The sequence below is a fragment of the Lissotriton helveticus genome, chromosome 10 (assembly GCF_964261635.1).
Source record: "Lissotriton helveticus chromosome 10, aLisHel1.1, whole genome shotgun sequence".
NCBI classification, from domain to species: domain Eukaryota; kingdom Metazoa; phylum Chordata; class Amphibia; order Caudata; family Salamandridae; genus Lissotriton; species Lissotriton helveticus.
In genome coordinates this window covers 22,472,525-22,498,377 of record NC_136071.1, presented here as the reverse complement: position 1 = coordinate 22,498,377, position 25,853 = coordinate 22,472,525, and the positions used below count along the sequence as shown (strand labels likewise).

Genomic DNA, 25,853 nt, shown 5'->3' with positions numbered 1-25,853 from the left:
TTTAACAGCAGGTATAGTCCGAGGAGAGGAAGAAGGACTATAAGAACATTCCACCCACTAACAGTACAATGGTCTAAATTAAAACGGGAGGCACAGAGCAATGCACGACTACTTATAATGTTTGGCTTTTATCTGTATGCATCCCTCTGTCATGCTATGTTATGCACCTATGTATGTAAAGCGCTCTGATACCCCCGGGTCTAGCCAGCGCTATATAAAACTTATAGAATAAATAAATAAATATATAAAAAAACAGAGACAAATATTAGAATGTTGGAGCAGAAGGCTTATTATACCAACCATTACAAGCCCGGAGCCAGTCCATTGTCTTCAATGGGGTGCGCAACATTCCACTGTTCTGATTCAAACTGCATGAAAATGCATAGAAAGCTCATGATTAACTGTGACTATTATGCTGGACTAAATAATTATTACTCGGATCCCAAAGAATAGTGTTGCTACCCATTTGCAAAGACCTCCTGCTTCATCACGTATTAAATACTGTCATTTAATACCACCATGCATGACCAATTCTGTTATGCACTTAGTAAAGTGTCATATACCAGCTGCTATCACACCTCGCAGTGCTGTCGGCTCATTCGCTTCAAAAAGCCCGCGCTTTCGTAGAGACTCTCTATTGGACGAGCAGTCTGTCACTCCATCGGTTTGGCGGCGGGTTGTATGAGACTTCTCTTACGCCGATTGGGCACATGAACAGTGATGTCAAAGCGAGTGCGGCCGATTGGGTGACAAACCTTTAGTAACATGCGCGCGTGTTCTGGAAGTAATACGTCGTAATAGCACGTAACCAATCACAGCTGCAAGACTGCTGATTGGGTCAGAAAATAAATAATACGACGGGAGGAAGCGGAATCACGGAACGCTGATTGGCTGACCAAACAGGTCAGTTGCGGAAGTGACTCGAACTGGAACATGGCGGAATTTACCGAGGACCTGCCCGGCGAAGGGAAAGTGGAGGGCAGCGGGCTCAGGAACATCACTCGCGAAGCGTCGCTTGAACTGAGCGGATACAAGCACGCCTGTCACGTGATGCTGCACGCGCCCGACCCTGAGAACAAGCTGTTCGGCCGCATCCCGCTGCGCCACGCCGTGCTGGTGAGGGCACATCAGTGCGCATGCGCGAGTCACGTTTGCGCGCATGCGCGAGTCACGTTTGCGCGTATGCGCGAGTCACGTTTGCGCGCATGCGCGGCCCAGTCCTGAGGGTCCATGGCATTGCTTCTTGTCATTGTGCATCCCATAATCCTGACTTCCAGCCCATGCACGGGTATTATTGTGAAAGTGTCCACACCAGTTAACCACCTCGCCCTTAGTTTCAAACAGCCTTGCATTTTAAAAGCTGTTATTCGACCTGAAGCTAGTTGAGGGCTTTCCTTTGGCTCCATTGCATGTGGTGATAAATATATCCTTTACAGCAAGCAGTAGTGTTCCGGCCTCAGACCTATTCACCAAAATGTTTGATCCTGGGCAGTTCATAGTCTCCCTCTTTCTCTCTTTCTCTCTCTCTCTCTCTCTCCCTCTCTCTCTCCCTCTCTCTTTCTCTCTTTCTCTTCTCTCTCTCTCTTTCTCTTCTCTCTCTCTCTCTTTCTCTTTCTCTTCTCTCTCTTTCTCTTCTCTCTCTTTCTCTTCTTTCTCTCTCTCTTTCTTTCTCTCTCTCTCTCTCTATATATATATATATATATATATATATATATATATATATATATCCTACTGTGACAACATGGGAGCCCTTTGAATAGAGCTGAGTGAAAGAAATAAAAGCACCATGGGCGTATTCTCCGGACAGGGCCCAGCTTTGTTTACATTCACACATTTAGAGTTCTTTATAGAGATTATGTGTCCCTGTCAGCATATCTAAAGGCAAATGTGTTTCGGGAACTTAGTTGTGTGCGATCCCTCCTGTGTTGCAACTTCTACCACGCAATAAACACATGCTTGCTGCACAGCGCATATGCGGCAGAAAGAAGAGAAGGCTGCACCATGCTGCAGTGAGTCTAGGTAAAGCGTATCCCTAACAACGCGGTGAGGCCTACTGCCAAGGTGGGAGCACTAATGAATATACACACACTCGGTAATACAGTGTGGGCCAAGACCCCGAGCGATCATGCACCTGTTTATTTATCCCCGGGGGCGTGCTCCGCCCTCTGGGGTGATACAAAGTGCAAAACTGTAGTGTTTGGGGCGGGTGGCTCAGACACTACATCCCTCCTTTCCTTTAGCTTCGAACTGCTTTCACCGGATGCAGTTTTATTACACTGTGCAGCACACAAAGTCTCATAGCCCCTGGCTTGGAGCCTGGTTCGGCCATAGACCATACGTCTGGCTTTGGGAGCTGCAACTTGGCCCGGCTTCCTCAGGACTTCCTGACAGGGGTAATCTTCCTTGAGTTGCACAGAGGGGTTCCTCTTGGTGGATGGAACCTCTTGTTCTGTCAGCTTGGGGTGAGTCACCACTCGCCTGTGGAGAGTGTGGCGGCGACATAGCTTCTTCCACCAGCGTGTTGTGTTCGGATTCTTCTTCTGCTTCTGGTCGTGATCCATCTACCTTCTCGAACCACGATATGTTCTGCGCAAGTGTGCACAACCCGGTCTTGGCGGACACCATCGTACCTGGCACGTCCGTGACCTCTCACACATCAGGTTCATAGGGTGTTCAAAATTTCCAACCAGGGTGCTGATCCCGCCCTTATGTTGGTCACCTGCGCCCTTCTGGCCCGGCTTGCTTGTAGATTGGTAGCTGTTCTTCTGGCCTGCGTGGCTTCACCATCGAGGTCCTCAGGGCGCCAGGCAGGGTCTGTTGGTATACTGTCAGGTCGTGCAGTGTGGGGTCTGGCGGTACGCGTTTAAAAAACGCTGCAGGCAGCCGACTAAAGAAGGATGCTCTTTTAAGGTGGATTCCTCCTTGTTATATGATGATTTCCGCCTCACCCTGTCATTTGTCCTTCTAACCAATGTAAAAGATACCAGATGTGCATGATTTGGTAAAATATTTTTGTACTGCCTTTTGAGCTTTCAATAAAAAAGATTTAAAAAAAAAGAAAACACAGCTGGCATTCTTCCGCCTCTTCACCCTTTTCCACCCCAATATTCAGTGCTTGATTCAGGGTTCTCCTAAACCTCACCATTGGCTTGCAGCCACTGCGGTGTTATTTTGCAATACCAGGCGTCATGTGCCGCCAGATAATCCTGGAATTCCTTGTCTTGGAAGGGCGGTCCATTGTCCGACCGTGTCTCTTCTGGGAACCCTATAATCGCAAATGTCTGGTCGAGAGTGGCCTTCACTTGCATGAATGCTGTGGACAACACAACTTCCACAATGGGAAACTTGGAGTGAGAGTCTATTAGAACGGTCGTGCTTCTCTCGTCTGGAAAAGACCCAAAGTCCATGCTGACCTGTGACCATGGTTCTCGGCACAGTTCTGTGAGGACTGGATGCTGCGCCGGGTCACTACTGGTGGTGGTGCAGTGGTAACATGCCCGGTTAGTGTCGCCAACCATGGCATCCATTCCAGAAAACTAGACTTTGTTGCAGAGGCGGACTTTCGTCTTGGCTATTCCTTGATGTCCTACGTGTATGAGGCTGACTACTTGTTGCTGTAAATTACGTGGGATCACCATGGTCGTGCCTCCGCACTATTCCATGGGACCCTTCACTGAGCTCACTGCGGGCTCTCCATAGTTATTGTTGCGTCATCTGATCTTCCACGGTCCGCATACAGCCACCGTACAGAAAGTGCCGCCACATCCTGTCAGCCAGCGCTTTCTTCACTTTGCCCAGGTTCTCCTCCAGATTCGTTGCGTTTCCTACTTCTTCCAGGGTCAGTGCTTTGGGGCATACTTCTTGCAATATCACCCTCACCTGTTCATCAGTGTCTTTCTCGTCCATGGATGGTGCCGCCAGTCTCACCATAATGGAGTGCCATGATAGGAAATCTGCAGGTTGTTGATCCCCGGACGGAACACCACTTCGAAATGATACGCCTGGAGCTGTACCGCCCATCTTTCAATTCTTGATTGGGCCAGCGTGTTGTTCTTACAAATAGGGGGATCAGCGGTTTGTGGTCTGTCACCACTCTGAAGTCACGCCCATATAGTTAAAGGTGGAAGTGGTAGCATGCCCACTTGATGGCAAGAGCTTCTCTCTCTATTTGGGCATGTCTCTGACAGTGCTCTGCTGGAGGGACCCACTCCCTCTTGGTTATTTCTTGTAGGAGGATGGCCCCTAATCCGACAGGGTTGGCATCGACGACTACTTCAATGCGGCAGCTGCTATGGAAGTATGCCATCACGATCTTGTCCATTAGAGCCTCCTTTATGGCTTGAAATGCCCTGTTTGCTTCGTCTGTCCAGTCCCATGGTGCTCCGTTCTTTGTGAGAGCACGTGGGGGTTCCGGTAAAGATGCCAGATTCGGGTTGAGCGGCTGCAGCATGTTGTCATCCCCAAAAAGCTGCAGACTTCAGTCGGGGATGTGGGCAAGGGTGCTGAGCAGATGGTGACCGATTTCTTTGGGTCGACCTGGAAGCCCTCCAGGAAGAAGATGTATCCAAATAACTCCAACAATTCCTGGTTGAAAGAGCATTTTGCCCTGTTGAGGGTTAGGCCGCTGTCTGTGAGGTGCTGGAGTGTGCTCCTCAGATTCATATGGTGTTCCTCGAGTGTTTTTGAAAATACGAGAATGTCGTCGCTTAGGTTGATGACTCCTTGTAGTTCTGATAGTGTCTTGCGAATGGCGTTCTGGAACACTTCAGCAGCCAACAACATCTCGAAGCTTAGTTGTTTGTATCTCCTTAACCCCACATGCATGGAGAAGGTCGTTAAGTACCTGCTTTCTGGGGCGAGTTTAAGCTTGTGGTAACCAGCATTTAAATCAAGTTTGAAGAACCATTTTGCTCTATTTAGGTCCTCCACAACATCGTCCATTGACAACTAGTGGAGATACCCATGGTGTAGGGCCAGAGACTTTTTCAGAGACCCCCACTTATTCCAACTTCCGTAGTTCTTCGACTTGTGGGTGCAAGTGAAAGGGTACCCTCCGGTGCCTCAGTGCAGTCGGCTAGAATGATGAGTCGATGTGTAACCTGAAACGTTTGCCCTTAAGCCATCCAAGGCCTTCGAGCAGCATGGGAAATTCATGTAGGATAGCATCGGCATGTAGTTCGTGGATTTGGTTTGCGAAGAAGACCAGTTCCAAGTCTTTGGCTGTATTACAGCTGAGGAGAGTGCCTCGCTTCCCCTCAGTGACGTGGAATCTGGCAGGGATGCTGCGTCCTTCAGTGGCTACCTCTACCTCGATTACCTCTCTCAGGGGGAATGGTTCGGACCCTCCGTACGTGTAGATCTTTGCTCGGGACTGAGCACTGTCCATTGCATTAATAGACGCTCCTGTGTCAATGAGTGCTTGAACCATGGATCCTGCTACGAGTATTGAGCACATGGGAGGTGGTCTGCGCCGTGGACCAGCGTGGCTTGCTAATGACACCACAAACACATCGTCGTCGTACACTGTCTAGGCCATAGCTCGGTCCTGGCGGGGTGGGGTCTTCCTGTCCCAGGGGTTCGTCTATGGATAGCTGTTTGACGGCAGCTGCCGCTCTGCGTTGTCCAGTGGCATTTGTTCTTGACCATCCGCTCCTATACACTGTGGCGAAATTGTTCAGCTTGCCATACCGGGAGCATGTCTTGCCTTTAGCAAAGCATGTGCTGGTGGGAGGGTGCTCCATGCCACAGTTTCTGCAGGACCGCTTTGTGGGCATCCTTGTGTTTGCACGTTGGGTTGCTGGGCGTCTTTGAATGACTTCGACCCGCTCTTCCTTGTAGATCTTTGCTCTGGACTGAGCACTGTCCATTGCATTAACAGACGCTCCTGTGTCAAAGAGTGCTTGAACCGTGGATCCTGCTACGAGTATTGAGCACATGGGAGGTGGTCTGCGCCGTGGACCAGCGTGGCTTACAAATGACACCACAACCAAGGCAGATTCCAGTTAATCCCAAGAGTCAATCCATCAATCCGGTGTTTAAAAAGCATGCTACTCACCCATGAGGCTCTCAAGGGTGAGCCCCATGGTGCAACCAGGGCGTGTTTCCTGAGCCCCTTGGCTTCTTCCTTGAGAAGAGCAAAACTTTTCGCTTTGGGGCCTTGAGGGTGCCCTGGATTTCCAATGAGAAGTAACCGCTGTTTTGGCAAATAGGAGAGCAAGGTTAGTGAAGATACTCTTAGCTTTTTCGGCCCCTTCGTAAATACTTGGAGCTAGTTCAGACCAATTCTGTGGGAATGGCTTGACTGCAAGGGAAGAAACCATGTTAATTATGTAGGTCCAAAAGGGTCTGAGCAGGAGGCAGGACCATAGCATATGTGTGAAGTCAGTAGGGCCCGCTGCGCATCAAGGACTGGTAGGTGCAGTGACGAGAGCCCTGGCAGCTGTTTTGTTACAAATTAAACACAAGGTGGGTGACTGGTGTGGGAAAACTCTGCTGATTGCTGCTGGTGATAGGCTCTGTGCATTATGAAATATTGATTCTGTTCATACTTGGCATTACAACTTACCTTGTAGGGAGGTTCTAGGGCCAGTGCACATTTTATTTCATGAAAGGGTTGGCCTGCTTCGATTTCGCATTTATCTCTTACAGGAGACACGGTAGGAGGAGGAGAACCCTATAAAAACAGGTAATATGGTGTCTGCCACGTCCCATGGTATGTATGACTTGGGGCATGGGGCGGGTCTCTAAATGGGTGATCATGGTTGGCCAGAGCAGCTGTGTTGCTAAGTGTACCTAGTTGTATAGGAGAAATTGATCTACATGCAAACTGAATATATCCTTGCGTTCCACAAAAGTTAACCAGTGCTCTTGACCATATAGATCACTTAATGTGGTGATGTGGGCTTTGTGCTTGGTCAGAAGAGTCCTTGAGATAAATGGGCTCGTAGGAGTCGGGGGAGAGTATGGGAAAGCCCGTTTTCTGAATTTAAGGGCTGAGGTATACCGACAAAGTGCGACTCGAAGCAATTTTGGGCGTGTTTGGAGGCGTCAAATCTTGGTCAGCAGAAGGATGTTGAGGTCTTGTGTGCTGTGGAGGCAGTCACCGTGAGGGATAAGCCAGCAACCAATCTACTCTTCTATTGAAGCTGCACTGTCAGGTAATAAAACTCTAAATGTGAGGCTCCAGCCCACCCATTGTTGTTGAGAGACAGCACTTGGTAAGGGCCACCCTCCATCGCCCGAGAGCCAGTTGATTGAGGGATTCATTAACCGTGTTTCTCAAAGTGTGATGGCTCATCACTTCTGCTTGATATTTGCTAGCTGTGGCTTAGATGTTGTCTATTTTGTAAGGCTTCCGCGATAGGTTTAGAGGCAACTAGCAGACTCAGTAAAAACATGAGGGCAAAGAGCTCCTTCGTAGATAGATTTGTTGAAATTGCAGTGATGAAACATTATTTTAATTCGGTAACAAGAGAATCTGTTGCCTCGTGGCTTTGGGTAAGCCTCTCTCTCCCTTTCTACAAACTGAAAAATTGTGTCTCTCGCGCTGGGACCTATGGCGTGCATGAGGAAATAGAGCGGGAGCTTCTCTTTCAATGCCAACTTCTATCTATCTATCTCCATCCAACAGCAAGTCTTCCAGCCTGAGACCCTGACTGTCCTAGTCAGATAGGCCGAACTGTTGGAAAGCGCCCAGCGATCCAGCAAAAGCAAGCAGGGCTTTATCCCATGTACTGAAAGTATCAGGAAAAGTTGCCTCACCGTTGACATTGAATTTCTTCCCTTCTGAAGCCCACATGTAGCAGACCGGGGACAGCCGGAAGGGAGAGACAGTGGAGGCAAGAGTCGCACCTGTGGGCTGAGGGACTCCTTGAAATGACTACGGGTTCGAAGTACTTTTGATGCAGTTTCACTGTGCACAGCAAGCATTTCTTTGTGTGCCAAACAGAAGCCTTTACAGAAAGCGTAAAGAGGCAAACTTCAAGTTTGTTCAACAGGGTCACAGTGGTGTAGAAAATCTTCCGATGACTGTGTTCTTCAATGTTTGCGACCTTTGTGTCGCCCTGCCTTCCTCCATTTTTGGCCCCACTTCATTTCCCTAGCGTTGGGAAAAACACATAGCTGTGCACAGGAAGTAGCACCTGGCGTAGATTGCAGCCTACATTTATCCCACAGATAGGCCAGGTATTCAATAGATGGTTGCTTTTCTACTTTTTTTCAACAGAGCGCATCCATTTGACAAGGAAGGCATTCTATATTGCCGTTGAAAGTGCTTTGTGTTAGTCTGCAAGCACAAAAGTGAGTCCATAGAGTAGGCAAGGTACTGCTCCTAAGAGTACGTTAACAAGATCAGTGTTTCAAGAGTTCTCCCTAGAAATCCATGTCCACCTGCACTGCAGCCTCCCACTTACCACATACAGCGAACTTCTTGTTACTTTGTTCAAGACGTAAATCTAAAACAAATCGGACTCAATAAAAATGCTTGCTTGTAACTGTGTCTTCTAAGTTGGTATATTTCATAGATTTGCACGTGACCTGCCCATCCTCCTGTTGGGGCAGGGGTATTGGAGTGCAATTGTGCTGTAAGAATCTGGACACCTTGATACCCTTAGAAAATTCTTAATTACTGGAATAGTGAAAAAAAGATGTGTGTAAAAGTCAATCAATCAGAGTACTTGGAAAGCGCTCTACTTACCCGTAAGGGTCTCAAGGCGCTGAGGGGAGGGGGGAGTGCTGCTACTGTTCGAAGAGCCAGGTCTTGAGGAGTTTTCTGAAGGCGAGTAGGTCTTGGGTCTGCGTATGTGGTTGGGGAGGGTGTTCCAGGTCTTGGCGGCGAGGTAGGAGAAGGCTCTGCCGCCGGAGGTCATACGTTGGATGCGGGGACAGCGGCGAGGGCGAAGTCACACTGTCGCTGTGATGCTGCATGAACTTTTATGGAAGAAAATCCAAGCCAGCCTTACCTGAACGCTAATTTCTGAATTTCTTGCTGTGGCAGACCGGTCGGAGTTGTTTATCCCTAAAAATCTCTTCAAGTAGGATCTTTGTATAATCCTCCGATAGACAAGTGCCTACGTTGTCAGTGTTAACTTTTTTCATACTGAGAAATGTACAGTCATAGTTCGTGATCCAGTACCAGCATAACATGGATTCCTTCAAGAACACCCTGAATCGTGTTCCTTGTTGAAGTAGACCAAAAAATGGTACTTTGTTTGCATAATGACTATCTGCAGTTTACTTCTTGCAAGTGTGGACTTGATGGCTGGATCGACCTCTGAGTTTCGAAATGTTGATGCTCTATGACTTTTATCATTACAGTAGGGGTCCTTGAATTGTCAAGCTGTCCATTCAAGTTCTCTAGCCCACAGTCGAAGAATTAATTTTGGACTGAATGGAGGGGGTATTAATTTTGCAGAGCTGTTGCTTATGTTCTTTTTCTGGCATCACCAGGGAAGGAGTCGTACAGATGCAGGATTTTGCCTTAGTTTGGAAATGCAGCTCTCTGACTTTCATGTTTGTTGATTCTCCAAATATTCTTCCCGGGAAGGTCTGCAAAATTGCAGACTGACTTTGGCTCCAGAAGACCGGATTTCTTCAAGTATTAAGGATTTTGCTTCCAATAGAAAGACATTTTCTTCAAAAGATACATTCAGGCGTTGCTTACTTATAAAACCATCCCAAATAGAAGCATTATCTGCATAGAGAAGGCTGGTGTGTTTCAGTGTCTCCCACCCTAAAGACCAGGTACTTTCACGTCCAGGTGTTGATGGTGCAGGGTTTAGGCTGAATTCTAAGACCTTGCTTTGGTGTCTTTAATGCGTGGTAAGTCATAGAACTTGTTTTTATTTATTTTCAGTGAAGTAAAGATGTGAACACATGCATATGTTGAGTGAATCCAGTATCTTTGATGCAAAGCAAACATCCTATAGTTCTTCTGTCTTAAAACCTCAAACAAGAATGGGTCTGATAGTTGCGTTTTGACCCTTTTAACAAGAAAATAACAGCTGTATGTCACTTCCATGTTTTTGAAAGCTAGCAAAGTTTTCTACTACGTTTAACTGTGCACATTCAGCATGACACCCCCTTAGGAGAGAGGGGGCTACGAGGTACCAGACAGTAAGATCTAATATCTAGCAGCCCAATGCCATTACAGCAGATTCTGGTACCACCCAGACAGATTTATCCTGTTCTTAATCCCAGATAGGGAATAGGCATAGCCCACGCCCCCACTCTATGCACTAATACCATGTGGTTGAGTATACCCCTCGATACCTTCAACCTAGTTGCAACAGTCTGTTGGTCTCGGAACTGTGTCGGCAAAATGTTTAGCACGCAATTCCCATACTCTCCAGAGGCACAAATGGCGAATAATCTAGTATTTGTGCTTGCAAATACAAGTGGAGTCATGGACCTACTCAAAAGGGCGAACATAAAGGAAATGGGACAGTTGTTCGCAGTAGGCCAGTTTATTACGCCTGCACAATTTAGTGCTCCTGTGCAACCAAACCATTGGACATCATCCTCTACAATATGATCTGACGCATGGCTCGCGCGAAACTGAAAGACTTCCCAACAGAGCCAAACGATTAACCCAATTGACCCAACTGATTAAATCCTCCAATGCAATGAAATGGATCTAGAGACTGTATGGCCTGATGTCTGACAGGAGACCGATCTGAACGCTGCGACATAGGCAGGCTCGGGGAAACTTACCTTGAGATGGAGATCCCCGAGGTAAATTGGAAATACTACTGTCAACAGACTAAAGCGGTAGCCACAACCCATAGACCTAAGAAACTTCATTAGAGGGCCACTTGATCGGTACAACATAGACCCAGGTCCGCAACGATGCCCACTCTGTAACGCAGAGCAAGCAGACCTGCATGAATGGTCTGGTTCTACTCCCCAGTGTATATGTTTTTTGGAAATAATTATTAAAACACGTCGCAGATTACTGAACTCCAGATCAGGACAAATCCAATAACTGTGTTACTGGGATATGTTAAGCTTGTCGCTGCAACAGTCAGGAGATTCACAGCCCTAGCACTTCTGGCCAAGCGAAGAGTAGCAATGCGTTGGCGCAGAAAGGCTGCACCACAGATAGCTAGATGGCGTCAAGACATGGCAGTTTGTAATGAAAAGTGGAAGGGTATGTGTAGGGGCTAGTGGTGGACAGAGAATGAGACCAGAGTACTGTTTAGACACAAAAAGGTTTGTTTATTGTTTGGTTTGCAAGTGGGGCTTTGACCACACAGTCTTTCCTGAATCAAGGGGGGTTGTTGCTGGTTGCTGGGTGTGTCAGGGTTGGTCCGTCTTCCCGGTTCGTGTGGCCTCAGGGAGAAAGAAAAAGAAACGGGTTTCACTGATCTGTTCTCAGTGTTAGACTGTAGTGCTACCGTCACCGTTTACCAAAAAGGAGGGGGGGTGAGTGCAAGGGTCACCACAGGGCCTCCCGCCTCCCCAAACCTGCTACCTCCCGCCTCCCCAAACACCCCACCAGAACGCCCCTTTTAGCAACACTTGCCTTGGGCTGTGGCCCGACTCCCGGACCACAGCAGCTGGACCCGTGGCGTCTTCTCCCCTCAGCCCACCGGGTATGGTAGCAGTTTCGGGAACGTTGCTCAGCAGCACGCGCTGGGTCCGCTCTGCCTTTCGGGTCTCCTCTGCCACCGCTCTCTCGCTCTCCGCTCTTCCTCTCTCCTCCGCCTCCGCTCTCTCGCTCTCCGCTCTTCCTCTCTCCTCCGCCTCCGCTCTCTCGCTCTCCGCTCTTCCTCTCTCCTCCGCCTCCGCTCTCTCGCTCTCCGCTCTTCCTCCGCCTCCGCTCTCTCGCTCTCCGCTCTTCCTCTCTCCTCCGCCTCCGCTCTCTCGCTCTCCGCTCTTCCTCTCTCCTCCGCCTCCGAGTGCTCCGCTGCCTCCTCTCCGACCTCGCACACCGTCCGTTCTGGTCCTCTCCTTCTTATCCTTCCGGGTTCCGGCGGCTGACCAGGCTCCTCCTCCTTCCGCAGTGCAACAACTAGACCGCGGCCGTTGACTTCCTGGTTCTGTGATTTCGGCAACCAGGAAGTGGTGTTTTCCTCGTCAGAGTCCGTCTCTGTGTTCTCCGACCGCTCCTCATCCCCACAGTATGCCACTCTGCAAGCTTCTACTTCCACGCCTAAGAACATATGGGGCCCACAATGTTCTTTCTAGCAAGACGAGAAGGTCTGCCGGGCAATACACAAGCTTCGGATGCCCAAATGTAGCTAATTAGCCTGTTTAAGACATTGATTATGCAAATGTAATGTTCTAAGAGAAGAAAAGTGGCAATATCAAATTCTTGAACTGAATGTGGTTAAGAAGTGGTAAATCTGTGTAATGTCACGTGTTGTGGCTTCTTCAAACCTGTAGCTCCCTGAAATGTATAATATAGAGATGTTCTGTTCTTGCGTATAATGCACGCAGGATATGTAATACATTGTTTTTATTTTGATATGACTCATTGTATTGTTGATCATTGATGAAAGGAAAACGAATTGGCGATGTACCTGACGGTCCAGTTGTGAATACTGGTTTGCTGTACATTGAATTCTGAGTGGAACGCTATTGAGCAGTCTCAGTTGATCTTCCTCACTTCAGTGTAGTTACTGATGCTTCACGCAGCGGGAGAGTGGTGGAAGTCATTGGTGAATGTTGGTACCTTCCTGGCTGCTACCCAAGAGTGACTTGCTATGGTCTTTGTTAGTGTTACTTTTGTGGATGGCTGTGTTGTTGCTGTAACCAACAAGAGATTTGAACCCAGAAAATCGGATTTTGGACTCCACCTTCTCTCTTAAAGTTTCTTGTTTGCACAGAACCTGTGTAAGGTCGAGATCTTTGAGTCTGAGCCGAGATGCCCATCTTATGGACCTGCAGTGACCTTTATTATTGGCAGAGATGCTGCATTGTCGAGTTCCAACTGCATCCAAAGGTCTGCTTTCCTTGTCCGACTAAGCGGTAAGAGGGTGAGTAGAAGGCAAGTTTTTGCCAGAGATTAGTACCAGACCAGGGCGCTGTCTAGGTTTTTCTTCTTCTACTATGGTTTGTGTAGATTAGTCCAGGTGGAAGTGAAAATATGTCCATTCTTTTTTCCAGCATGGATATGGCATTTAAAAAATGAGCGGCGTCTGTTTGCGTCTTCATAGCTGAGATCTTGAGTTTGTTGGCAGATCTGATCATGACATGATTACATCTTGTGAGGTGATCTGTGAGTGAAACTCCTGCTGGTATATTGGCTTCTGAAAAAGCTGAGCTGCAGTCTGGATCTGAACTGTGCTAGGTCGTCTGCGAGGTTGCGTGGGAGAAGCTTTTAATGCTTGATAGCGGTTCCCAAATGGTTACTGCTCTTACTTCTAAAGCTGAGCTTTCTTTTAGAATTTGGGCATGGGTAATCGCTCTGGGCTTAGTCGGGGCCATATTGTCTTGCCCTTTTGGACTGCCAAAGGGGAGTGCGTAAAAATACTCCAGCATCTCATGACGCGTGAACTGCGCTATGGTTCTATGACCTGTCTGACCTGGTATCGTTTCTGCGCAGTGGCCTCCAGTCTCAAGCCATCTAGGACAATACATGTGGTTCTCTCTGCAGCAATATTTTATGTGCTCTCCACTCTCTTAGATGCTTCCAGACTGGGAGAGCACACAAAATATTGCTTAAACCCCTTCACTCCCTCTATTTGGGGTCAGTTCTTACCCCTGAAAAGCCTTCGGGGAGGCTACAGGTTGGTGGCAGCTCTTAATTGATCGGGGGTAGGTGTTCGCCTGCACTAATTAGCGAGCAGCCTACTTGCTGTCAAAGAAAATCCTATCCGCAACTCATAACTCACTTCTGGACCTCCCTTACTTCAGACATAAGAACCGAACCATGCTCCTATCGTTGAAGACAAAAATCAACTCTTCCATATTTACTCCGAATGGCTGTGCTTCGCCCTGATCCCAGCGATCAATCCGTACAGTCTTTGTTCTACTGTTAAAATGTTTACTGTTCATTCTATTTTTGTGTCCTGCTTTCTTCATTGTAAAGCACACTAATACATTCTGGTTGAGAAAACTATATATAAACCTATAAATAAATGGAGCATTTATTTTCCTTCTGAAAGTTGTGTGTGCAGTATATTTGCAGTAGCAATATGGTGAGTGTAATTTTGAAATAACTTTAAAAAAGCAGCGGTGCTTTAAATCTGGTTCCTCTCTTCGACAGGCATTTTCATTTCCATTACACTAAAAAAAATACTTTTAGTCCATTGTCAGGGCTTGAAAAATCCCCAAAATTTGCAGGACTAGTACCTTAAAAAATGTCCTCAACCTAACTGCAACCTACTTGACCTCCGTCTCTGAAAGCGGAGCAAATGTGACAAGATATCAAGATTTAAAGGCATCTTTATTGCTCATTAACTTTGTGAGCAATAAAAATGCCTTTAAATCTTGTTATCTTGTCACATTTGCTCCGTTTTCACAGACAGAGGACAAAAGTTGGTTTGTAGGACCTAAAAACAGCTCGACCTTGTTAACTTTAGCTCGACTATGCGAGCAGTCGAGTGGAATTTTCGAGCCCTGCTTGTACAACAATTACTAACGTGAAACTGTTTTAGAAATCGCCCATTGTATCTTATATAGCACTAGTCTCTACTTTAGCAACCTCTTACCAATCTTACATTGCCTAAACCCCTGCCTTTGAGCTTCTACAATAATCCCACGCACACTGTCAAGTCAGTAAGTGAGCTGCATGCTTGCTGCTGCCATCTATATGTAACTTGCTTGAATCCCAGGATGACAGATTCCATCTTTCATCCTTTTGGAGTTGATTAAATGAGTACAAGGTGTGAACTATGGTATTGCAGCGAAGTAACCCACTGATCTGTCTCCTGTATTACAGACGTCTCCACCCTTTTCCTCTCCTGTCTTCTGCAGATGATGATGCGCTTTGATGGCCGCCTGGGCTTTCCTGGTGGCTTTGTCGACCCAGAGGATGTGTCGTTAGAGGACGGGCTGACCAGGGAGCTGACGGAGGAGGTTGGGTGGGGTGAGAATCTATACCCCATCACTGAGGAGGATCATCTGAGCTGCCAGGTTCGCGATCACCCCCAGAAGATGGTCACCCACTTTTACGCAAAGCAGCTGACCCTGGAAGAACTATCGGGAATTGAAGTGTCGGCGACGCATGCCAAGGAGCACGGGCTTGAGGTAAAGCGAGATTCTTCAAATTTAGGTGCAGATTAGAATAGGGAAATGTACTCTTTGTCACGCTGTAAAGGGATAACTAAAGCGCATCTTCTTGTGGTTAGTCATTTGGAGCTTTTCTGCAGCAGTTTGTCTGGTGTATGTCTGCTTCGGGCATTCAGACCGCCTCTAGGGTCATCAGTATTGGTTTCTCCAGTAAGTGCCACAGAGATGTGCATTTTGTTGCAAAGTTATTTCCTGCCTGGTCATGTTGGGTGAGATAATAGATTGTGTGTATGGGTGGTTCCGTCGCATTGAAAACGATTGTGAAGATCTTGCCTGAGCTCTTGAACGATTTCATTGAAGCCTAATTAATATCAATCTGTAATATGCATGCCTGTATACAGGATCCAACAATACCTCTCTTCTAAATAAATATGTTTATCAAAATCTCTCTCTCTCTCTCCTGCATGTGTCTTCCTGACATGTCTGCTCAAAATGAGTGTGACTTTTTAAGGATGTGTTTTTTAGTGACCAAATGGGGGAGAAAATTCACTTGTGGCTAAGATTACCCTTTTTGGAAAGCACATTGACAGAAGTGCTGATCCTCTGGCCAGTGGAGGGTTCTGCCTCTATTACAGACCTAGTTGGAGCAGCATCCTACGTCTGTGGCCAGACATGAATATTACCATTCTCACATAGTGGGATTTAACCTGGACCGCTACCAGTTCGATGTCTGTATACCTTTTGCTTCTGAGATGCTGCTGAACGTTAAGGTACAGGTTGCCAGGTCCTTTCTCAACATTCAGAGGCTTTTCATTGGTAGTGACTTGGATTAAGGTTCCGTAGTCCTCCTGTAAGATGGGGAACGTACACACATCTTCCTTGCTGAGTTCCAGGACTCTGCTTCCAGGATCTTGCTAGAAACACAAAATGCCGGAAGCTCCTCATCCATAGGCAGTATCTTCCTGTAACAAGTTGAGCTGAACACCATATGTCCATCTAAGTCCCATTGGCCCGCCATGATTTTTTTAGGTAGTCTACCATGAAAAAGTACTTGACACCTGTGTCCCAGAAACATTTAATTCCTAGCCAATAAAAGAAATACAGGGCTTCGGAGTAGGATTGTCTACTGCTGTGCAGTAACTCTCATTCTGGCTCCATGATCACATCGACTGTCGAGGAAAAAATATCCTCCAACTTCATTGGAACACTTGAAAATTAAAATTAATTGATTATAATGGAGGAAGAGCTTTGGATTCCATGTTAAGGGCAGGAAGACCCCATAACTTCAATGGATCTATAGGAACTGGTCTTATACAAGTGCTAATTAACAGTAACAGCAACACATTATTGCTTTGGGACCTTTTGGTCCAATTTACAGAGGTCCTCGAAGAGACCCTCAACGGTCTAGAGAAGAGGAAAACGTTTTGCAACCTGCATTTTATAGCAACGTCAAGAAAGTTCACTGTGGGTTGAAATCCTATTTTAGCAGAAACATAGTCAATCACAGAAGCCTTCTACCATCTGCCACCGCAGATCAAAGTAATAGAAATGTCAGTTATTGGCAGATAATGATTTTGTTCCTCGGGTCCAATTTCACGCACCTCAGTTGGAGGAAACTGTGTTTGAGTCGCCATACAATGGGGGAAAGAATAGCCGAAGATTATCCAGCTCTGTACAGACCGATATATCTTGTGCTTCAGTAACGGACCCCCAAACATTCCACCTTCAAGAATGCACAGGCCCCACCACGCGGACAAGCTCTTTAAAGTAATGGATGTTGTTCTAGGAAAGATTAAGAAAATCTATCTGCAAAGCTACGGAAGGTTGAATCCTCTCCTTCTGAGAAAATAATGCCCAAGAAATGGGTTTAGATACATTCTAATTTCAAGAACTGCGAAAAAGTGAGAAAAGCGAAAGTAAATCTCATTTGCGCTCATATTCCAGGGATACCCACGTCTTCAGAAAAGGCCGTGGATTTGTGCTGTAGACTGAGAGAAGTGTAACAGAAGCGTCTTTGCTGGGATTAGAAGGCTGCATGAACCTCCTAACTGTTCAGGGAATAGGCACCTAAAAGGAAATATCTGGACATTAGGGTGTTGATCTGGTCCTCCACTCCATTCTTGCAGAGACCTCAGCAAAGGCAGTTCTAGTACAAAGAACCAACACAATGACCATGATCTATCCCAACACGCGGCTTGAAACGTGATCCAGGACCCCCTTGAAAGAGGAACTGGACTCTTGCTCACATTTTGAAGATCAGAGTAGCCCATTTACCAGCTGTAATGAAAGCAGATCTACTTAAGAGAATGGTCTTAGAAGAGCTGAAATACTCCCAGGAAAGTTTGACGAGTGTGGAACAAAACAGTAGAAATGCAAGATGTCCAGACTTCACAGCCAGAATCCTCTGGAAACCATTATGATTCCTATATTAAAAGCAGAATCGAAAAGCACACGGCATAGTGCAATTAAATACTGAAGCACCGAACACAGCTAGTCTAGGAGTCCCGACGTGGACACAAAAAACTACATTTCTCTAATAGTACACCTCCCAAATTGCAAAAGTAGACACAAAATATTCTTTTCTTATGTCTTATTCACATTGTCTCCCTTAGGAAAAATCCAACATAGTGCCAAGAGTAAGAGTGAGAAGATAATAAAGTGCTGGTCTATTTTAAATTTAAAATGGCCTCTTCTGCTGTCAAAAAAACATAAGCTGTATGTGCTATTAAGTTCATTGTATATTTTAAAGGATTTATTTAAGATTTGACATTTAAAAAAATGAGAAATCAAGTTGTCATGTCTGTTTTCACCAGATGTAGCAAAGAGTAACAAATTGTAATCTGAAGAAACGGAATGCTATGTCCTAACATTGTGTAAGAGTTTGAGTCTGGGAACTGAGGGGTGCAGGACAAATAAGTTAAACTGCATCAGTTTAACCTATTTGTCCTGCATCCCTCAGGATAAGTCTTGTATAAGTGATTTTAAACCTATAATTCTAAGAAATTCCTCCAGGCTTTGTAAGAATGTTGTTCTTTGCGAAGTATTTTGTAAGGTCTCTCCCATAGGACCAGATCGTTTAAGCGTATGTTTTGGAATTAAATTAGATGCACTCAGAATTAAAAGTAATGTTGCACTGGCAAATCAAAATAAACAAGTATTTTCACAGCAATAGGTCTTGCATTTTTTTTTTTATAGTTGGAGCTATTGAAGTTGTAAATGACTATGTCTTTTACCCATATATTTTGGTTTGGAGTGGGTTTGTGTAGTGGAATTATGTGGCAGGGTGTGCAGTGGAAAAGGAACATGGGAATCACAGACCACGAGAGACACACACCCTGCAAGCGCCTAAACTAAAGAGAGAGCAAAGACAAGGAATGGGGAGATCGACAAACTTTTGACACTTCTTGTGTGGACAAACACTGTGCATGCTGTCTCCTCTATACAGCCAGTGCTCCAAGCCAAAACAAAGAAATATAGAGCGTGCACACACTCCAGTGCGCCCGAGCACTGAGTACAGCACAGTTCACATTCCCACACCCATGGGGAAAGCAAAATAGAGTGGTACTGAAAGTGAGAAAATCCATAAACTGAGATACAGAAACGCAAATGACACCAACTACAGACAAATGGATGAAGTCTGACTGAAACTCCTTGCAAGTAACTATGTTATGAACATAATTCTAACCCCTTCTGTGCGCACAACGGGAGTGATTTCTTTTTCTCCCCTAAAGCCTCGAGAGGTTCCCCAGCTCCTGAGCCCCCCCTTGGGCAAGGGCCTTCGCCCCCCCCCCCCCCCCCCCCCCCCAAAAAAAAAAGTTTGCCAAATCCAGTCTTTCTGTCCCCCTGGGGGGCAGTGGCCCCTTATTCCCCCCCCCCCCCCCCAGGGGGGCAGAAAGCCCACTAGACGCCAGGGTTTTTTTTGGGGGGGCAATTGTTTTTAGGGTGGGGCTGCCCAAAACAGGCATTCCAATGCCCCCACCCTCCGCCACAATAGCAGCCTTTCTGCCAGATAGCAGTGGCACCTCCACAAAAAATAGCCAGTCTTTCTGCACCCCCCGCCGTCCCCCCCCGCCCCCATGGAAGCTTATCGGGCGAACTCCCCCGATTTCCCCCCCAGGGCAGCAGAAAGCCCACTAGGCACAGACTTTTTTTTTAGCACATCTTTTAACAATGTGCCGACCTGTGGAATTTGGGCCCTAGCACAGCTGGCACATAGGGAAACCCAGCAAACCTATAAATTTTTGAAAACTAGACACCCAGGGGAATCCAGTATGGGGTGACTTGTCTGGCTCTCACCAGGTTCTGTTACCCAGAATCCTTTGCAAACCTCAAAATGTGTCCAAAAAAACAAATGTTCCTCACATTTCTGTGGTGGAAAGCTCTGTAATCTGTGTGGATCCACCAAATTCCACCCACCCCGCATTCGCCAAAGTCTTCTGAAAAAAATGGTACCTCACTTGTGTGGGTGGGTCAAGTACCCGCGACCGGCAAGGGCCCAAAACCTATTGAGGCAACATCAAAATTACCTATCACAAAACAACCTGGTTTTGCAAGGGGGGGTCCCATGAGTGTTTGGCCCCGGGGTCAGGAGCCATCTAGGGAAACCTACCAAACCCACACATAACTGAAAACTAAACACCTGGGGGAGTCCAGCAAGGTATGGCTTGCATGGGTTCCCCACCATTTCCCTACCCATAATCCCTGCAAACCTAAAATTTCTGTGTGGGAAAGCTCTGGAATCTGCGTGGATCTACAAATTTCCTACTGCCCAGCATTCCCCCACGTTTCTCGATAAGCATGGTACCTCACTTGTGTGGGTGGGTCAAGTACCCGCGACCGGCAAGGGCCCAAAACCTATTGATGCGACATCAAAGTTACCTATCACAAAACAACCTGGTTTTGCAAGGGGGTCTCATGAGTGTTTGGCCCCGGGGTCAGGGGCCATCTAGGGAAACCTACCAAACCCACACATTTCTAAAAACTAGACACCCGGGGGAGGCCAGCAAGGTATGGCTTGCGTGGGTCCCCCAACATTTCCCTACCCAGAATCCCCTGCAAACCTCAAATTTTGTGGAAAAAAATATATTTTTTCTCACATTTCTGTGTGAGAAAGTTGTAGGATCACTGACTGACACAAATTGCCTACTATCCAGCGTACCTCCAGGTCTCCCAATAAAAATCGTTCTTCACATGTGTGGGTAGGCATAGTGGCTGCAACAGGAAATGGCCCAAATTGTACTGTGGAGACTTCAAAATTACCTATAACAAAACTACCTGCTTTGGGGGGGAGGGGGGGGGGCTGGTTATTTGGCCACGGGCTTGCGCCATCTAGGGACGCCTACCAAACCCACAAATTTCTGAAAACTAGACATAAGGGTGAGTCCAATGCGGTATGGCTTGCGTGGAACCCCCAATGTTTCCCCACCCAGAATCCCTTGCAAACCTCAAATTTAGCTGAAAAAAACAACGAATTTTCCACATTTTTTGCTGGTTAATTGTAATCCTGCTTTTCAAATAAACAAAAAAACTAGTGTGGGAGTTTTCAAAACCGCAGGTATAGACTTTATTGGAACAGCTGCAGTTATAAGCGAGCGGAGCTGAGAAGAGAGCGGCAAGAGAAGTGGCTGAGAATGGAGGAGGATTGGGGAGATGAGAGGCTGAAGCAACAGTGAAAAGTGGGAGGAGGGTGATTTGTGGACGGAAGAAGAACCAGCTGTGGCTGAGCTTGTTCAGAAAGGCAATAAACACAACAAGCTTAAAACACGAGCCTGAGGCAAATGAATGGGACTAACATAAACCAGCACAGAGAACCTTTCATCAAGCTGAACTCGAGCAGAGGCAGGCAAACTAAAAAAAACTGTGCTCACCAGGGTAATAAATAACATGATGAGTAACAGGACATGCAACAGGGAGGTTAGAAAAGGAGGGACTACTAAGCATATTAACCAAAGAAAAGCAGCCATTTACGAAGGACAGTAAAAGGAGCCAATTAGAAAGATGGGCGGAGCTTAAAGCCCATATTCTAGATACAGCATGACTCGAAAGTGACTGCGTATGTGCTGCCCAGGTGAGACCTAAAAACAAACACAGTATGTTGAAAGTATTTAACTTCCATTTGCTGGTGCAACATTGCATTTAATTATGTATGCATGTGAATGACTTTTACAACGTACACTTAAAGGCTTTGCGTCGCTTTATTTTGTTTGTAAACACGCACCCAAATAAAGTCTTTAAAATGAAGTGATAGAAGCGTGATTTAGCCACAGAGGAGCTTGGAGCAGCGAGTGAAAACGCGAGCACTCGAGTTAAGTGCTCTTTAACAAAGCAAGCAGTAGTACCTGAAACAGATCCAAAAATGGGAGCAGTGGAGGGATAGTGTAGTTGGTCCATGTTATGTTAAAAGTTTTCAAAGCGCACAGCTGCCCCAGCAAAGGGGCGTCCCGGCGCTATCAGATCTACAGGTACAACAGTCCAGAGAGATTAAAGCACAGAGACAGTCAGACCTATATCTTACACTGAGGAGAAAAGGAAAACTTTGATGGCTTTCCGGAAAGCGAGCAGGTCATCCATGCCCCGGATCTGTACCGGCAAAGAATTCCATAGCTTGGCTGCCAGATGACATAACGAGCGTCCTCCTGCCCGGCAGCGTTTGAACCGCGGTAAAGTCGCCATATGCTGTCCCAGCGAACGCAGCTGTCGGCGAGGAACATACGGGCTCAAAAGATCGCGCAAAAGCGCCGGGCTGCCAGCTTTTAAAATCTTAAAGGATAGGCAAAGAGCTTTAAACTGGATCTGCTTGTCAATCGGAAGTCAATGCAGCCCTTGGATTTTAGCCCCAACCAAGCAGTAGCGGGGGAGACCTATCGGAGTTCTGGCTGCAGAGTTTTGAACTCGTTTTAATCGCCGTATCTCTGCTTTGTTAGCCCCTAGAAGCAGAGAGCTAGCATAATCTAGACGGGAGAGTATAGTAGACTGCACAATAAGCTGTCGTACTACAGGATCAAAGAATTTTAAGAGAGGTTTAAGACCCCTTAACAGTCATGTACAAGTAGCAGCAGTTATCTTAGTATGGGGCTGGAAGCTAAGCGTGGAATCCATCCAGACCCCCAGGTTCTTCACCACTGACTTAGGCCTGGGCATAGGACCAAGAGGTGCTGGCCACCAATGTTCATTCCATAGGCCAGCATTCTTACCTACCAGCATAACCTCAGTTTTGCTCGCGTTTAGTTGTAAATAATTTCCTGCCATCCATTGAGCTACTGCTGTCATCCCGTCTCTGAATCCATGATCTCAGGGAGGTCTAAACACAGGAAGAGGCATGACAAATTCATGCCACGGAGAAATTGGGAGAAAGAATAAGAGAGCGACGATATAGACAGTGAATGGGAAGCTTATGGGTGAGCTGCGACGATGTAGACAGTGAATGGGAAGCTTATGGGTGAGCTGCGACGATGTAGACAGTGAATGGGAAGCTTATGGGTGAGCTGCGACGATGTAGACAGTGAATGGGAAGCTTATGGGTGAGCTGCGACGATGTAGACAGTGAATGGGAAGCTTATGGGTGGGCTGGAGCCTACAAAGTATGCACAACATGTGTTTTCGAGACCACGCATGCGGCGTCTAGCGAGACCTGGAAAGGGAAATTCAGTGATAAATGTAGTATTTAGATGCAGGAAAGTTAGGCACTATCTTTGGATCAACCGTCTGACCTGTTGGAAGATATGACACTGCCTCCTATTTCTTTGTGGACACTTACACTCTCCTCCACCTTGGCAACCAGGTAACTTGATGATCAGAGGCCCTAAACCAGGTAACCGACCACTGGCCAGACCGAGAAATGCTTGAGAGTGAGGACTTGACTGGGGGCTTGCAGTTTAGATATTTAACAAGTTTGTTTAAATGTTTTACTGGTCATTTGATAATTTATACTTTGTCGTGATTTGGGAAATTCAGTTGATAACGGCACCAGAGTGATTTACAGCAGAAACATAAACTGGTCTGTGCACCCACGGAGGACCTCCAAGTCATCACCCCTCAGCTGAGTACGACTGGGTGATATTCAAATGCTTTAGAATCACATATTTGGCTGTAACCTGTATTTAAACTTCATGAATGAGGACATGCCTCCACAAACTGTGCAAGTGAATTGTGCAATATCAGACATACATAAGTACATGTTAAGAGGCTGATTGTGTGACCCTTTCTAAAACCATTACAACATGCAGAGACTCTCGTTGGCTTGTGAGCAGGATGGCGGTAGTCACGAGCTTTAGAACAGGATGGCAAAGGGTGGTGAGTCTGCACATCAAAGGCTAGGGTGGTGTTAGGTGGTGAATAGGCAAGTTGAGAGTTGTATGCCTATGAAGATGATGGCAGGGAGCAGAGAACATCTGAGCTGTGATCATGGAGGCAGGGCGTGGCGTGCTTGTGAATAGGGAAGTAGGTAGCGGTGTCCTGGTAAATAGGTAAATGTGGAGTAGTGTACTGGAAAATAGGAAATTGGGGAGAGGTGTGCTACTGAAGAGGATGGAAGGGAGCAGAGAACATCCCATCTGAGCAGGGAGGCTGGGGGTGGTGTACTGGTGAATAGCTTAGTAGGGAGTGGTCTACTATGAATAGTATGGAAGGGTATTCCAACTTGATGGCAACCTGATGTGGATTTAAATACTAGAGCACAAGGCACCTTGTATCTTGAATGGAGTGGAACGCAGGCCAGGTGCATGACTGATCTTTCTCTCTCTCTCTCTCTCTCTCTCTGTCCTAGGTTATGGGCATGGTGCGTGTCCCGCTCTTCACCATGCGAGACGGTAGCGGGGGGCTGCCTGCCTTTTTGTCGAACCGCTTCATCGGCAACTCGCGGAGCCAGCTGGTGTACGGGCTGCGGGTCCTGAAACTGGTGCGTGAAGACAAGCTGTGGGAGGCCGCCCGGGCGAGCCAGGTGCGCTAGAGATGGCGCTGGAGAACCACCATGTGGAGGCGTTGGAGAGAGCTCCCCACTTAGACTCTGCCGCCCCATGGCACGCGTATAGCTGAAGATGAATTGGTTGTGACTGGAAATGTGGCCGTTTTAGATGCACATGAGTTTACTATGTTATTATTTTTTGGACCATTGCATTTTGATTGGGCTCGGACGCTGTTCATTTTACGTTGTCACCATGACAGTTCTTGCCCCTTTCCTTATAAGAGCTTCAGTGGTTTATGAAAGAAGATATGCCATTGGCACCGCGGTTCATGAATGAAGCCCTTTCCAGCCAGGTTGCACCCAAAGCCTTTTGCCTCTAGTTGAAAGCGGCTTAGAAAGGTATTTGCCCCTGGAGCAACTGCTGTGCACCATAGCGTTAATCCTCTTGTGAAAGAGCCATGCACCTCCCCAGTATGCACACCGTGATGCAAGAACTTGTGAAGCAGGCGAGCAGTTTCCACTCCCAGCCACACCGTTACTGTCCAACTAGGTGTTTATTTGAAGCCGCGACTATGAGGCACCAGTGGTTCATTTCTTGACAGTGGAGGTGCAGCTGAAGCCACCATAACTCCTCAACTAAATCACCATGGGCACTTTTCATTGGAACCTTTTTTTTATTTTTATATTTTTTACTGTGAACAAAATATTGGGGCAAAGGACGATGTAGCGAAGGCCGTGCTAAAGATCAGACCATTCATAAACACGGGGTGCTTCAGAGCTAGTCCTACAGGTATGTGCAAGGCCTCTTCCTCTGGGCTCATGGGATGTGCCGGCTGCAGGGCAGGGTTGCAGCTCACAGAGTTACTATTTGTGGGGAGGTATGACGGATACATCTGGTCCTACAGACTCCATCCCCTTGTACATCCTAAGCGCTTTACTTATTCTACATTCTTTTGCATCTTACCACTATCACCTCTAGAATCCTTGTGTGTATGTTTAACGATTTGCTTCACGAGATGCCTCGTGCCAATCACAGTCTGATTATTGTGTGGACAGTTGTGGAATAGATCCTTCGACCACCACCAATTACTATCGGTTCTTCAACAAGGAATAATCTTGAGGGGCTAACGCTCTGAAGATCGAAGCCTGGGCATATTATTACCTGGTCCCACGCTCCAGGGTGTGCTTTCAACCTAAGATTATCGTAGCAAAAAAAGAGTCTCGGGGTCCAGACTTTCCCATTTGACCTGTTTAACCAAGACATGGGTTTTCGGTGGCTCGTGCGATGAAAACTGGCCTTGACTTCAGAATCCCGAAAACTTTTAAGGATCTTACAGCTCTGACTCCTCCAGTATTTTCTGTTGAAGTTCCTATTGTGCTGGTGCTTCTGCCTTCTGCCTTCCACAGATCTCAAAGCATTGGGCCTTACTTTGTAAGTCCAACCACCTGGACCATCCCTCCTTTTGAGAACCAACGAGGACCCACAGAAGTCCACTCCTGAGGAGAGACCATCCAATCCAAAGGTTTTTTTTTTTTTTTTTTTTTTTTTTTTACTGCTTCTTGGATGTGATGAATTGTGAAATGAGGTTCTTGGATCAGATCCCCCTGAAGCCTGTAGAAAGGTGTGAAATCTCAAGCGGCCATTTTCACTCGTGAGAGAGCACGGCTAGGTCCCTTCCTGGTTTAGATCTTGGCGTACGGGTTACTCGTTCACAATGGTGATGGATATCCTGTCTGCCGAAATATAAATCCCATTATATCCGATTGGATTTGTATT

General features: G+C 46.8%; 1 protein-coding gene across 1 annotated transcript; it reads left to right on the top strand.

Annotated features, from left to right (window-relative positions):
* The first annotated feature begins 895 nt into the window (after nucleotides 1-895).
* Nucleotides 896-25,325, top strand: LOC144785781 (U8 snoRNA-decapping enzyme-like). Its single transcript, XM_078664591.1, has 3 exons — nucleotides 896-1,116; nucleotides 14,920-15,192; nucleotides 23,939-25,325. The coding sequence occupies exons 1-3, from the start codon at nucleotides 934-936 to the stop codon at nucleotides 24,119-24,121; spliced, it is 639 nt and encodes a 212-aa protein (XP_078520717.1). The 5' UTR covers nucleotides 896-933; the 3' UTR covers nucleotides 24,122-25,325.
* The last annotated feature ends 528 nt before the right edge of the window (nucleotides 25,326-25,853 follow it).

What these genes read in the sequence shown, in the direction of transcription:
- LOC144785781 (XM_078664591.1), top strand. Translation starts at nt 934, where the DNA reads ATGGCGGAATTTACCGAGGACCTGCCCGGCGAAGGGAAAGTGGAGGGC. An exon ending in CGCTGCGCCACGCCGTGCTG is followed by an intron (nt 1,117 to 14,919) that starts GTGAGGGCACAT and finishes TGTCTTCTGCAG; the next exon opens with ATGATGATGCGCTTTGATGG. An exon ending in CCAAGGAGCACGGGCTTGAG is followed by an intron (nt 15,193 to 23,938) that starts GTAAAGCGAGAT and finishes TCTCTGTCCTAG; the next exon opens with GTTATGGGCATGGTGCGTGT.